Here is a 14488-nt window from a genome sequence, read left to right as displayed (position 1 = left end):
GCTCTTATTGCTGGAGTGAGATGATATCTCATTGTTGTTTTGATTTTCAACTCTCTAATGAGGGAGCTCTGGTAGCATAGTGGCTAAGGCACCTGACTGGTAACCAGAAGGCTGGCGGTTCAAACCCACCAGCCACTCCTCGGAAGGAAGATGGGGCAATCTACTTCCGTAGTGATACTGCCTAGGAAACCCAAGGAGGGGTCGCTATGAGTCGGGGCCGACTCGACGGCACATAGCAACAACAACAACAACTTTGATTTCCGTCTCATTCTTCCCTTAGCACCCTTACTTTTCCTGTCCCCTGCCTTCTGGTTCTCTCCTCTCATCCAAACCCCCTTACCTGAAGCATATTATTTTCAGTGGTGGGTGACCGTTTCCCTAACACATACCCACCTACCCTTGTATGGGTTTTGTCCACTCCTGGTGCCAAGACCCAGAACTGCATAACCTTGCCTTCTCTGCAATGGCCCTCATTCCCCCAGGCCTGTGGCCCCTGCCCCTCCATCGCAGACCCCCCCATCCCCACCCTCTCTTCTCTAACCAGTCCTCTTCCATTCTGCGACCTCCTCCTTCCGGAGGTCCCTGCTGACCCTCCTCTCCTCCGCCCTGCCCCCAGGAGCGTAATGCAGAGAATGCCATTGAGGCTCTGAAGGAGTATGAGCCCGAGATGGGGAAGGTCTACCGGGCGGACCGCAAGTCAGTGCAGAGAATCAAGGCTCGGGACATTGTCCCTGGAGACATTGTGGAGGTGGCTGGTGAGTGATGGGAAGTGGGTGGTCCCGGAGGGCGGGCTTTTGGGTTCGAGGCAAAGAGCTGTGTGTTAGCGTGGGGGCTGCTGTCTAGAAGTAGACAAGACTGTGGAGTCTCTGCCCCTCCTTTCCAGACTCCTCAAGAGGTCACCCCAGGGCATTCTGGCCTCAGGCTGTCTGCCCATCCCCCCTTCAGCGTCTCAGCAGGAACAGCCAGTCCTGTCCCCAAGCTTCAAGCAGACCCTCTGCTGCTCCCCCTCCTCTCACCCAGCGCTTGCGAGCAACAGGTGGAAGCCGGTGCCTGCCAATGGCCTCTCCGTTTCCAACCCCCCTCCTGAGAAGGCCTGACTTCCCTCTCCTTCCACCCACCCCAAGCTTGGTCAGCTCAAAACCTTGACCTCGCAGCGCCCTTGAGGCCTCTCAAAGGAGAAGGAGTGAGGGTAGAAAGAAGGAGGGGGGCCCCCCAAGGCTCAAGCCCCCGACCATGTAAGGGAAACTCAGGCCCCAACAGAGAACACGGGACCTGGGAGGACGGAGCTCAAGGAGGGGCCCCGCCTCTCCAGTCGAGGGACACTTAATTCCTGACCAGGGAGGGTGGGGGCTGGGTGGCTAAGATTACCGGGATTCTGCCCCCTTCAGCGGATTTTCTGTTTGCCCTGAACCCGCCTCCACATCTCCAGGGAAGGGAGAATGTGTCTTTCTAGGATTCCTTCCTCCGCCAGATGCGCAAGTCACCTCAACGGCAAACTTGGGGAGAGGGCGGGACAGGCAGGCTGAAGACCCCCGCACCCATCACAGGGCCACCCCGTTGTGGTGACAGTTTGGAGACAGCACCACGAATGTCTATAAATATCACCTCAGCTTGGGTGACAGGGTGTCCTGCCTGACTCCATCACCCACCCCTCCCTCCTCCTTCCACACTTCCTCTGGCCCCGGAAGACGGGCCTTAGGAACGGAGGGAAAAGGAAAGTGATTGAACCCCGTCCCCAGCACCATCCTTGGGACCAGGGTGCAATTAGGCAGAGGTCCTGGGAGGAGTTGCCGGCCTCCTCCAAAAGTCGCTAAGTCTGGTGGGGGGTCTGTGGCGCCCCAAGGCAACTCTATGTACTGACTCCTCCCCTCTGGTCTTTCTCTCTGCTTCTCCCTCGTCTTTCTCAGCTCTCCAGTGTACATGGCTTTTCCGGCCCCTCCCTCCCTTGTTTCCTTCACATTCCCCCTTCTCTGCTGGTCCCATCTCCCTGCTCCCTCACCTAGGACTTCCTGCCTTCACTCAGCCAGGCTCCCTGAGTGTGTGGTAGTGAGCGCCAGCTTCGCAAGTGGGTGCATGCTGGCGGCTCCCACTTCGTTCTACACCCTAGTACCCTCACACCACTTCTCTCCCCTCACCTTGTTTCCGCTGAGCGCCTTTCTTGTCTCTCCCTCCCTACGTTGTTCACTCATTTCCTTCTCTGTTTTACACTCTCTGTGTGCTATGTTAGTTTCTTATTACTTGGCTGGAGTGTCTCTAACTCCCCCTCCAGTCACTCACCATGCACTCACTGAACACATACTACCTGTGCGGTGCCAGGCACCCCACCAGGCCCTGCCCTCACAAGCCCCCAGCTCGGTGGGGAAGAAAGGGATTCAATATGGAGGGACCACGAGCATGAGTGTTAAGATGGGGAATGCTTGCAGGGGCTGCAGAATGGAGAATGCTTGCAGGGGCTGCCGGAGCACAGGCCACAAACCCGGGGTGACCTCGCTGAAACCTGGAGGATGAGTGTGAGTTAGGGAGGAAGGAAACGCCCTTCCCAGCTGACCTCTCTTTTCTTGTCTCTCTCCACAGTGGGGGACAAAGTCCCTGCAGATATCCGAATCCTCTCCATCAAATCCACCACCCTCCGGGTTGACCAGTCCATCCTGACAGGTCTGGTGGCCTGGGCTCCCAGGAGGATGAACTAGTGGGTGGGACGGTGGTGAGGACTTGATGCGGAAGGAGCGGGGTGCACGGGGCAGCCAGGCAGGATGGAAGTCAGATGGGCAAAAGGGAACGCCCAGCCACCCGGCCTCCTCAGCTCCCTCCCACCACCGTTGAGTTGATTCTGACTTGTAGCGACCCCTCCTTGGGTTTCCTAGGCAGTATCTATCTCTACGGAAGTAGATTGCCCAATCTCCCTTCCTCAGAGTGGCTGGTGGGTTTGAACTGGTAACTTTCTGGTTAGCAGTCAGATGCCTTAGGCACTGTCCCACCAGAGCTCACTGCTGTTGAGTCAGACCCAACTCATAGCGACCCCTCCTTGGGTTTCTGAGGGCGATATCACTACGGAAGTAGATTGCCCCATCTTCCTTCCAAGGAGTGGGTGTTGGGTTTGAACTCCCAGCCTTCTGGTTAGCAGTCAAGTGCCTTAGGCACTACGCCACCAGAGCTCCCTAGTAACAGCAATCTCAGTGTTGGGGAACTTGTTTACTCTGTCGCAAGCCTGAAACACAAGGGTCATGAGAGAGGACAGGACATTTGTGCCCATTCTCTGTGTGGCCATCTACCCATCCCTTTCACATGGGTCTATGGACATGCACACCCAAAGAACTATCCTGCCTCCTTTGACATCTTCAAAAGTCCCCAAGTGAGGAGCCCTATGACTCTAGGACAAGGTGAAGGGCTCTGATGCACTTAAAAACCACTCTGCTGCTGTTTCTCCACTGGGAGGCAGAAGGCAAAGAGCCAACAAGCATTCCCTGTGGTCCAAGAAGGCGAGGCTGGGGCTGCCCCAGCACTATCCCTGGGCCCCTGCTCTTGGATGGAGGAGGCAAGCTCTTGGGGCTGGGGGCCATGTGCTCCTGGAAACTCCCTTTGCACCTTACAGTGCACTTTCACACACACCAGCTTAATTCCTTTTCCCCAAGAGCTTGTTCCAAAGCATACATAGTATTGTCCCCATTCTACAGAGGGCAGATTGAGGCTGAGTGCTCCAAAGTCATGTTGCTTGGAAGTGGTCTAGCTGGGACCCAGGTCAAGGTCTTTTTCCTTCAAGTATAATGGATTTCCCCTTTCCCACAAGCGGGCTCCCCCAGAGTTCTGACTTTCTCTAGGATTATTGCTTGATCCTTACCAGGCCCCACTCGGCCTGAACAGGGAGGGCGTTAGAGGCGGGAGGTATGGGAAAGGGACATGATGTTATCTGAAGACCCCTTGGGCCCTTCTCCACAGGTGAGTCTGTCTCCGTCATCAAGCACACAGAGCCTGTTCCTGACCCTCGAGCTGTCAACCAGGACAAGAAGAACATGCTTTTCTCGGTGAGCAATCCAAGGGCAGATGTCCATTCAAGCGGGAGAGGCTCTGGTTTGGGAGAAACATGGTGGCATGAGAAGAGATGAGGCCTGAGGAGGGGGTGGTCTCACAAACAGCCCTCCCTGTGATGGGATGAGGCACGAAAGTCACCTCTTGCCTGATTTCCTGTCTCTTCTTTACCTTACCAGGGCACCAACATTGCAGCCGGCAAGGCCTTGGGCATCGTGGCCACCACTGGTGTAAACACTGAGATTGGGAAGATCCGCGACCAAATGGCTGCCACAGAACAGGATAAGACTCCTCTGCAGCAGAAACTGGATGAATTTGGGGAGCAGCTCTCCAAGGTCATCTCCCTCATCTGCGTGGCCGTCTGGCTCATCAACATTGGCCACTTCAACGATCCCGTCCATGGTGGCTCTTGGATCCGTGGTGCCATCTACTACTTTAAGATTGCCGTGGCCCTGGCTGTGGCTGCAATCCCAGAAGGTATGCTGGCCCCTATTTCTCCTCCCATCTGCTAGTCATATCTGCAAAGAGTCTTTTTCCAAATGAGGTAGCATTTACAGGTTCCAAGGATTAGGGCTTGATGTCTCCCTTCCTCTGTCGCCTATATTGTCCCCTCATCCCATCCCTCCACCCCACAGGTCTTCCCGCCGTCATCACCACCTGCCTGGCCTTGGGCACTCGCCGGATGGCAAAGAAGAACGCGATCGTGAGGAGCTTGCCCTCCGTAGAGACCCTGGGCTGTACGTCTGTCATCTGTTCTGACAAAACAGGCACCCTCACCACCAACCAGATGTCTGTCTGCAAGGTCAGGCCACATGCAAGCATGGCCACTCAGAAGATGGCATTAGGGGCGGAAGGGGTCCTCCCAAGATAGGTGGCCCCTCATCAGTGGCAGCTTGGCTTGGCTTGGGAAATGCTCACAGGGGAGATCGAGTGCCATCCTGCCAGCGAGGAGAGTGAGCAGAGAGGATCCTTCCGGCCCAGCCAGTCTCCTTGCTAGAGCCGCCTTTCAGTGCTCCAGACACCTCTAATCTTCCAGCAGCCTCAGGAGGGGAGGGTCTCAGGAATCCTAACTTCAAAGGAGGAAACTGGGACTCTGGGGGCTGTAGTGACTTGGCCAAAGACGCATGGTTCATAAGTAGCAGAGTTGTTTCAAACCAAGTCCGTCTGGCTCCAGAGCTCCGGCCCCCGCACCAGGCTGCCCTCCAGGGTGTCCTGTGGTGCCTGGCCATGCTAGTTTGGAACGGCATTTCCTAAACCACGCACGCATCCTAATCTTTTCCGTGCCGTGGACCCTCTGGCGTGCCGGACCTGTTCTCAGTATATTTTAAATGCATAAGATAAAATACATAAGATTCTGTTTAAAAACATGTATAAGATTACAGAGGAAACCAATGATTGAAATACAGTTAACAAGCTTTTTTAAAAACAAATTTGTGATTTGGTAATACATATATAAACCAAGGGAGCTCTGGTAGCGTAGTGCCTAAGGCATTTGACTGCTAACCAGAAGGCTGGCGGTTCAAACCCACTAGCCACTCCTTGGAAGGAAGATGGGGCAATCTACTTCCATAGTGATACTGCCTCAGAAACCTAAGGAAGGGTCGCTATGAGTCGGGTCTGACTCAGTGGTGCATAATAACAACAACAACAACATATAAACCAAAAACCTAACCCATTGCCGAGTGGATTCCAACTCATAGCAACCCTCTTTGGGTTTCCAAGACAGTAAATCTTTACGGAAGTAGATTGACCCATCTGTCTTCCACCGAGTGGCTGGTGGGTTTGAACTGCCAACCTCCGGTTAGCAGGCAAATACCATAGGCACTGTGGCACTATCAATAGCAAGTTCTATCCATGGCTCCAATAAACTATCATAATTTTGAAGGAATGACGAGAGATCTGCAACAGTGGTAATATTATAGGAAAGACCTGTGATTTATACTGGGAACAGAGTCACTGGTTTTGATAACAAATGTGATCCATTGTCTGTGCTCATAACTGGAAAGAAATACTAAGTGTCAGAAAATAAAGATGAGTCCACATTCACAGACCCCCTTGGGGGGTCAGGCACGGACCCAAGGTGAAGGACTCCTGTCCTAACGGCAGCAGCACACCCACGAACTATAAGCCAATATTCGGAGAAGCCAGGGCTCCGGGCCCCTCTGGAACACTCAGAGTGTCTGCTGGCATTTGAAAGCTTTGGAGAAGGCTGGCTGGAAAGGGAGTAATTCACTTTGTTTAACCAAACGTTCCCGAACCCATGTGAGCACGGAACCCTTTTATCTTAGAGCACATCTGAACACGTCCCTTCCCTTCCCGTGAATGAGAAGCCCCGTTGCATCTGTGCCACTCTGGCCCCATCCGTGCCACTCTGGCATCAGGACTGGCTGCTCCACGGGCGCCCGGGACTTGCCTCCTGTTGTGCTTCATGTTTTGCAAAAACAGATTAACTGCCCACGTTGGAAAGTCAAGAGCTTGCACAGGAAAATAACCTGAATTTCGAGCTCATCCTGCAAAACTGGGGGATCTGGCCACAAGCAGCTGGAGTTATAGATGGGCCATCTGCTTTTCAGTTAGCCGCAGTCCCCACCACACCTTATCGTATTAGCAGTCCAAGGAAGTCCCCAGCCGTGGCCTGCAGTTTTGCTTGAATGCCACCAATACGGAACGTGGAAATGATTGATTGCGAGGGAATGGGAGAAAATGAGGGAAGAAAAGGCCAGCGGGAGGGGGCGTGGCAGGAAGTCTGCTTAGAGGGCTGGGTGTGGGGCGGCTAGCCAGTTGCGGCCTGGGCCTCCCTTCCGTGTGTTTGGGGCTGTGGGGAGTTAGACACCTGTGTGCACGTCCTCCCTCCTGCAGATGTTCATCATCGACAAGGTGGACGGGGACATGTGCTCTTTGAACGAGTTCTCCATCACTGGTTCCACTTATGCTCCAGAGGGAGAGGTGTAAGTGCCCCTCGTCAGGACCTCGTCCAGCTCCTCCTGCTGCCACCGCACCTCTCCCCAGTCCTTCCCTTTAGTTTCGCCTTCCTCTCTCTCCTCTTTCTGGCCCAGACCTTATTCTCTCCATCACCTCGTGTGATTGCCATCTCCCTGCCTGTCCCTCCTCACGTCCCGCTCACTGCTTTCCCTGTACTTCTCTTCATCTCATTCCTTTTCTTCTCTACCTGTCTCTTTTCCCTCCTCCCTCCCCACCCCGCTGCCAGCTTGAAGAATGATAAGCCAGTGCGGTCAGGGCAGTATGATGGCTTGGTGGAGCTGGCCACCATTTGTGCCCTCTGCAATGATTCCTCCTTGGACTTCAATGAGGTAATTCCCCCACTCCCAACAAAGTCCCCCTCCCCTTCCAATTGGCTCAGAGGCCAGGGCTTCTCCACAGGCCAGGAGGATGGGGCTGTGGGAAGCAGGTCCGTCATACCCTGTGATGTCACGGGAAGGGAGTGGTTTGCTCCTCCTAGGAAGACGAGTGTAAGCCAGGCACAAGGAGCCTAGACACCTACTTCCTCTTCCCCCTCTGTCCATCTCAGGCCAAAGGTGTCTATGAGAAGGTCGGTGAAGCCACTGAGACAGCCCTTACCACCCTGGTGGAGAAGATGAACGTATTCAACACTGACGTGAGAAACCTCTCAAAGGTGGAAAGGGCCAATGCCTGCAACTCGGTGAGTCTGGGGACCCCCCTCCTTGGTGAGCCAGGGGACCTCCTGAACCTGCAGAGGAGGACAGACCTCCCACAGCTCTTTTTGGCTGATGCTGGGCAATGCCTACCACTGCTCTCTCTGCTGCAATGTCCCTTGGTGAAGTTCAAGATCACATCTTCCTGTTCTATCCCTGGTTGAAATGGACAGAACTGGGTACAAAATCTACAAGTGACCCATCCTGGGGTAGCCCCAAAACTCAAAAACCCAAACCTGCTGCCGGAAGTAGGTTACCCTGTCATCTTTCTGCAGAGTGGCTGATGGGTTTGAACTGCCAACCTTCTGATTAGCAGCCCAATGCCTTAGGCACTGCACCCCCAGAGCTCATTAGTTTCAATTATTACCCACTTGTCTCTAGAAGTTCCCTTGCTTTCATCAGACCTCAGGTCCCACTTTCTGGTCACACACCTACAGGGAAGGCCTGTGTGAGCCCTTCGCCCACTCCCTCTTGTCCAAACAAACACACTCAAGTGTGCTGCTCTCACTCGAAATTCTTTCTGTGACTATTTACTGAACTGTCCACATGGAGTTCCTCTGGGGTGTTATGTTCCTCAGACCTGTTTGAGTTTTGTATATGCAAGATGCTTGTTGCTACTTTCCTTAACATAAACAAACAAACAAAAAAATTGAAGACAATCTAAATGTCTATCAAAAGAGGATTCATTTTAAAAAATTAAAGTAATGCCATACAATGGGCTACAGTTATAGATGATAATGTAAACAGAAATGTATGGGTGTGGAGAAGTGTATCCATGATGCATTTGATGAGAAAGCCCTCGTGTTTGGGGAGTGCTTAGTACTGCCTGCTAAGTGCACTAGGCTGGCACTGTCCAACAGCTTATATGGTCATTGAAATGAATTAAAATGAGGTAAAAGCAGAAATTCAATTCTCTGGTCACACTAGCCACATTTCAAGTGCATAGTAGCCAGTGCTCAGTTGCACCATGCTGGACAGTGCAGGTTATGGGACATTTCCATCATCCCTGAACATTCTTTTGGGCAGTGCCACTAGGCCATCCTGTCTCTGTTGTGCTCTAAACTGGACATAGTCACACAGTGACAGCACTAGCCTTGGAATTCTCTCCATTGGCACTGTTGGTACAAGACTTAGCTTTAAGTCTCAGACTCAGCTTGGGGTCTGCTCTGACCTCTAGATCCTTTTTTGACTGTTCTAAGGGGTCTGGGGGGAGCTCTGGTAGCATAATGGCTAAAGCATTTGACTGCTAACCAGATGGCTGGCGGTTCAAACCCACCAGCCACTCCTCGGAAGGAAGGTTGGGCAATCCTACTTCCGTAGTGATACTGCCTTGGAAACTCAAGGAGGGGTCGCTATGAGTCGGGGCCGACTCGACGGCACATAACAACAACAACAACAACAAGGGGTCTGGGACGCCTTCCTTTTCAACACAGCTTCATCACTCTTCCCAGCAGTTTCATGTCTCGTCTCTCTCCCTGTGTCTTCTCTCCCAGGTGATCCGTCAGCTAATGAAGAAGGAATTCACATTGGAGTTCTCCCGAGACAGGAAGTCCATGTCTGTCTATTGCTCTCCAGCCAAATCTTCCCGGGCTGCTGTGGGCAACAAGATGTTTGTCAAGGTCAGAAATCAGAAGCGCCTCACTCCTCTTTTCTTCCTGATCCTGAACCAATCTTCTATCTCTGCCCCCTTACTGTGCTGTGGAAAGGCGGCAGTGGTCTCTGATTGTCGCTCTGGTCTCCTAGGGTGCCCCTGAGGGGGTCCTCGACCGCTGTAACTACGTGCGAGTTGGCACAACCCGGGTGCCATTGACAGGGCCGGTGAAGGATAAGATCTTGTCAGTGATCAAGGAGTGGGGCACTGGCCGGGACACCCTGCGATGCTTGGCCCTAGCTACTCGGGACACACCCCCAAAGCGAGAGGAGATGGTCCTGGATGACTCCTCCAAGTTCCAGGAGTACGAGGTGAGTGGATGGGAGCCTCCCAGTGTCCCAAAGTCATGAGGAGGGAGCTTTCTAGCCAGCCACCTGACACCCTCGACCACCCTTGTCATGTTCTACTTCATCAGTCAAACTAACCCCTCCGTATCGTGGGTCATAGAATACAGAACATAGAGCTTGAAAGAACCTTTGGAACTGGCCAGCCTCGTGCTCCTCTGAGTTCCTGGGCTGGGCTGCAGTGAGGTGAGGAGCTTGTACGTACAGGGTCGCCAACTGTGCCCCTCCCGGTGCAGATGCAGTGTGTTCATCTGCATTAGGGCCCAGCTCCCGGGCTTTTAGTGGGTGGGCTCTCTGAACAGCCCCCGAGTCCACTCTCTTCATTTTATGGAGGTGACTGTGGCCCAGCAGGTAAAAGGAATTTGCTCAAAGTTGGAAACCAAGTCAATGGAACCCTGAAAGCAGGAACCACCCCTGACCTCCAGCCCTTGTTCTTTTCCTTAAGATCTGGGCACCTATGATGTGCCTGGCCCTGCCAGGGCCTACATGTACACAGGTGGGCAGGAAACACTCATCCCCTGAGCTTACTAGGCCCTGTTGAGGTTTGAACACCAGACCCCTCAGGTTGCAGGTCCAAGGCATAGGCTTTTCCTCAGATCACTGGCCTCTCTCTCATCATTTCCCACAGCTTCCTCCCTGACTCATTTCCCAAGTCCCTTCCTGACCCTGTTGCTCTGCTCTGTCTCCCCAGTTGGACTTGACTTTCGTTGGTGTGGTGGGCATGTTGGATCCACCCCGCAAGGAGGTCACAGGCTCCATCCAGCTGTGCCGTGACGCTGGGATCCGAGTGATTATGATCACAGGGGACAACAAGGGCACGGCCATCGCCATCTGCCGACGAATTGGTATCTTCACCGAGAACGAGGAGGTGATGGACCGGGCCTATACTGGCCGGGAGTTCGATGACCTGCCCCTGCCGGAGCAGCGGGAAGCCTGCCGGCGCGCCTGCTGCTTTGCCCGTGTGGAGCCCTCCCACAAGTCCAAGATTGTGGAGTATCTGCAGTCCTTCGATGAGATCACAGCGATGGTGAGAAGACAGGGGTCTGCTGGTCTAGGCCTTGTGGTGGTCCTGGCCCTGGGGCTGTCTTCTTTGTATCCATGGAAATGAACACCTTTGGGGAGTTGGAGGTGCAGCAGGGAGGGACTAAATGGGACAGGTGTGGGGAGGGGGATGGACTGGAAGGATTGGGGTCCTGGTGCGGGGTTTCCAGGAAAGGGCTGGGGAGTCTCTGAGTCCCACCTTCTCTTCTTAGACAGGTGATGGTGTCAATGACGCCCCTGCCCTGAAGAAAGCTGAGATTGGCATTGCCATGGGATCTGGCACCGCCGTGGCCAAGACTGCCTCAGAGATGGTGCTTGCAGACGACAACTTCTCCACCATCGTGGCTGCCGTGGAGGAGGGTCGCGCCATCTACAACAACATGAAACAGTTCATCCGCTACCTCATTTCCTCTAACGTGGGCGAGGTGGTCTGGTGAGCAGCTGGGGCTGGCGTTCCAGGGTGACCTACAAGGGGCTCGGTGGAGACCCAGATCTGGAGGCAGAACCGTAGCCAACTACCTCCTTTCTTGCAGCATCTTCCTGACAGCCGCCTTGGGGCTGCCCGAGGCCCTTATCCCTGTGCAGCTGCTGTGGGTCAACCTGGTGACAGACGGCCTCCCGGCCACGGCCCTGGGCTTCAACCCACCAGACTTGGATATCATGGACCGGCCCCCCCGCAGCCCCAAGGAGCCCCTCATCAGTGGCTGGCTCTTCTTCCGCTACATGGCAATTGGGGGTGAGCAGGCTGGGGTGCAACTCTCACCCCCCAAGTCCTTCCCAGCCCTAGAGGCTGACCCTCACCTCCAGCACACCATCTGCCCCAGTGTTGCTGCCTTGATGGGCCTTGTCCTCAATCAGCCATGTGAGGCTTTCTTAATGCCTCCCAACTCTCAGCCCTGACCCTGACTCCCATCTTCTCCTACAGGTTATGTGGGTGCAGCTACTGTGGGAGCGGCTGCCTGGTGGTTCTTGTATGCAGAGGATGGGCCTCGTGTCAACTACCACCAGCTGGTAGGGGGAGGACTGAGTGGAGGGGTGGGAACCAGGAGGGTATGCGTGGAGCCACCATGGGGCCTAACTGCCCCACCCCCTTCCTTTCCACTGCAGACTCACTTCATGCAGTGCACTGAGGACCACCCCCACTTTGAGGGTGTGGACTGTGAGGTCTTTGAGGCTTCTGAGCCCATGACCATGGCCTTGTCTGTGCTGGTCACCATTGAGATGTGCAATGCTCTCAACAGGTGAGGCTGCCCACCCTGTCCCTGCCACGTTCCCCGGAGCTCACCGCCTTTGCCCTGAGCCCTCCTGCCTGCCTCCTCTCTCCTCACTGTTTTCTTCTTGTCTCCCGCTCTTGGCTCTGCGGTTGCTTCCCTACAGTCTGTCCGAGAACCAGTCCCTGGTGCGGATGCCACCCTGGGTGAACATCTGGCTGGTGGGTTCCATCGGCCTCTCCATGTCCCTCCACTTCCTCATCCTCTATGTCGACCCCCTGCCGGTGAGTCTTCTGCTGGGGTGGGAGGCTGTCCCCACACCCCCATAGGGAGCTTGTTTAGGACGCAGACCATGACAGCTACAAGTACGGAGAACAGCAGGAGGGTGGGCTCAGGGTGGGGCAGTGCTGGGTCTGCGGGCTCCCTTTCTGCGCCCTCCTAAGCAAGATGCTTGTCCTTCCTCTCTGCTCCCCCCAGATGATCTTCAAGCTCCGGGCCCTGGACTGCAATCAGTGGCTCATGGTCCTTAAGATCTCACTTCCAGTCATCGGGCTAGACGAGATCCTCAAGTTCGTTGCTCGGAACTATTTGGAGGGTAAGGAGCTTCCTCTGCTCAGAGGCTTGGGAGCCCCTGGACCCTGGGCACAGCCCCTCCCTGTGCAGTGCACCTTCTTCCTTTCTAGGTGGGTGCATTCTTCTTGGTCCCTAGGACTGATGTCCACCAGGGAAGAGCACCCCAGGCCCCTCTCATCTGTTCTCCCCACTCTTTGTCTGATGAAGACAGTCTCTGTGACACCCCAAACCTCCTCCCCGATCCTTCTTTCTTTGGTAACGGCTATCTCTCTGTCCTCTCTGGCCATAGGATAACCCGTTTCCCTCCTCCATCTCTTTGAATCCGTGTCACAGGTATTGCCCCCTTCTTGGCCTTGCCCATAGCTGCTCCACCAGCTGCCTGCACCCCCACCCTCCACACCTGAGGTCACTTGAACTTGTAACCCCACCTGGAGCCCCACTGCTGCTGCTGCAACCCCCCACTGCACTTTCGGATGGGAGTGGGCCACGGCACCCTGACTGGGAGTCAGTGCTGCTCTCCAGGGTGGTGCCAGGCACCAGTGGCAGCTGGGCTAGGCAGGGCCACACTGCACTGTGCGTGCTGGGCTGCGCTGCGTCCCGGGCCCCAGTGTCTCTGGGCTGGGCTGCGCTGCGTGCTCTGTGTCCCGGGCCCCAGTGTCTCTGGGCTGCTCTGGCTGGACTGGGCTGCGTCCCAGGCCTGTGTCACTCGGCTGCGCTGCGTGCTCTGTGTCCTGGGCCCCAGTGTCACTGGGCTGGGCTGCTCTGGCTGCACTGCGCTGCGTCCTTGGCCTGTGTCCCTGCGCCGCGCCGCGCCGCGCCGCGCCACACCGCGCTGGCTAAGCACTGAGCTGTCTCTGCTGCTAGGGCTGCGGTGGTTGGGGAAGTGGGGTCTGAGGACACAGGTGAGTAGCGTCGGATGAGGGTGGGGTGACGGGGGACTTTCCAGGTGAGGGTGCCAGCAGCCTGGAGGGTACGTTCCCTCTCTCCTCCTGCCCCCAACTGCTTCACCCCTTCTTTCTCTTTCCAGATCCAGAAGATGAAAGAAGGAAGTAACCAGCCCTTCTGCCCTCTCCTTCCCCACCCTGATAGTGATGCATCTTCAGCCAGACCTGTGGCACAGACCCACCCCATGTCCTTCTACTCCCCCGTCCATGTTTCTGTTTATAAACTCCAAGCCCAACCCTTCCCTCCCCTGTCCCAGCAAACCACCCTTCCCTCTTAACCTTGTAAAACCTTCCCCCTTCCCAACCTTGTGGGGCTTGCAGGGACAAGGCAACCGATTGATCTGAGCTGCTTATTTATTGAAAATAAATGACAGAAAACTCTGGCTTCGCCTCTGAGCACATCTTGGGGGCTGGGCTGGGCTGCACCCCTGTGGATGAGCCTCGTAGTGCCATGCAGTCCAGAAAGCAGCTGCCTGTTCCAGGGCGAGTACACGTGTGTGTGGGTGTTGGTGTGTGCGCATGTGTGCGACAGAGACTATGACTGGAAGATCCCAAAGCTCACGGCTGTGCCTAGGGCCAGGAAGGGACAGGCAGTAACAGACATGGACTGTTAGTTTCGCTGGAGGGGTGGGGGAAGAGGAGGGGTAGGGAAAGAGGAGGGGTGTGGCAGAGGGGTGGGGGAGAGGAGGGGTGGGGGCAGAGGGGTGGGGGAGAGGAGGGGTGGGCAGAGGAGGGCAGAGGCCCAGGAGGCAGCATGGCAGCCAGAAAGCAGCAGGGCTGAGCCTGCACCTTTGGTTCTGGGAAGGGCTGGGACCCTCACCCAGGTGTCATCCCTGAGAGCAGAAGGCTCAGCCAGCCCTGGGAGGAGGTGCTGGGGGGACAGGCCAGTGGTAGCCCCATCACCCCGGGCCTAGGCCTACAGAGGGCAAAGGCTCCATCCATCCCAAGCCCCAAAGCCCAGGCCTTGGGCTGTGAAGATCGGCAGTCTCCCCTCGGTGGGGAGGAGTAGGGGAGGGTCTCGCCT

At 55.5% G+C, this 14488-nt stretch overlaps 1 protein-coding gene across 1 annotated transcript in view; it reads left to right on the top strand.

The window, feature by feature from the left end:
- Positions 1-13573, top strand: part of ATP2A1 (ATPase sarcoplasmic/endoplasmic reticulum Ca2+ transporting 1) — a 16643-nt gene extending 3070 nt beyond the window's left edge. Inside the window, exons 5-22 of the mRNA XM_007950173.2 lie at positions 617-755; positions 2575-2655; positions 3937-4022; positions 4206-4503; positions 4662-4828; positions 6886-6974; positions 7235-7337; positions 7556-7687; positions 9194-9319; positions 9444-9662; positions 10387-10722; positions 10949-11169; positions 11270-11472; positions 11662-11747; positions 11844-11977; positions 12114-12231; positions 12425-12542; positions 13548-13573. Coding sequence (XP_007948364.1) covers positions 617-755; positions 2575-2655; positions 3937-4022; positions 4206-4503; positions 4662-4828; positions 6886-6974; positions 7235-7337; positions 7556-7687; positions 9194-9319; positions 9444-9662; positions 10387-10722; positions 10949-11169; positions 11270-11472; positions 11662-11747; positions 11844-11977; positions 12114-12231; positions 12425-12542; positions 13548-13573 — 2682 coding nt within the window. The remainder of the gene's footprint in view (positions 1-616; positions 756-2574; positions 2656-3936; positions 4023-4205; positions 4504-4661; positions 4829-6885; positions 6975-7234; positions 7338-7555; positions 7688-9193; positions 9320-9443; positions 9663-10386; positions 10723-10948; positions 11170-11269; positions 11473-11661; positions 11748-11843; positions 11978-12113; positions 12232-12424; positions 12543-13547) is intronic.
- The last annotated feature ends 915 nt before the right edge of the window (positions 13574-14488 follow it).

The sequence above is a fragment of the Orycteropus afer genome, unplaced genomic scaffold (genome assembly GCF_000298275.1).
Source record: "Orycteropus afer afer isolate SDZICR_OR568_19922 unplaced genomic scaffold, OryAfe1.0 scaffold00266, whole genome shotgun sequence".
In the NCBI taxonomy this organism is placed as follows: domain Eukaryota; kingdom Metazoa; phylum Chordata; class Mammalia; order Tubulidentata; family Orycteropodidae; genus Orycteropus; species Orycteropus afer.
This window is presented reverse-complemented; position numbering and strand designations above follow the sequence as displayed.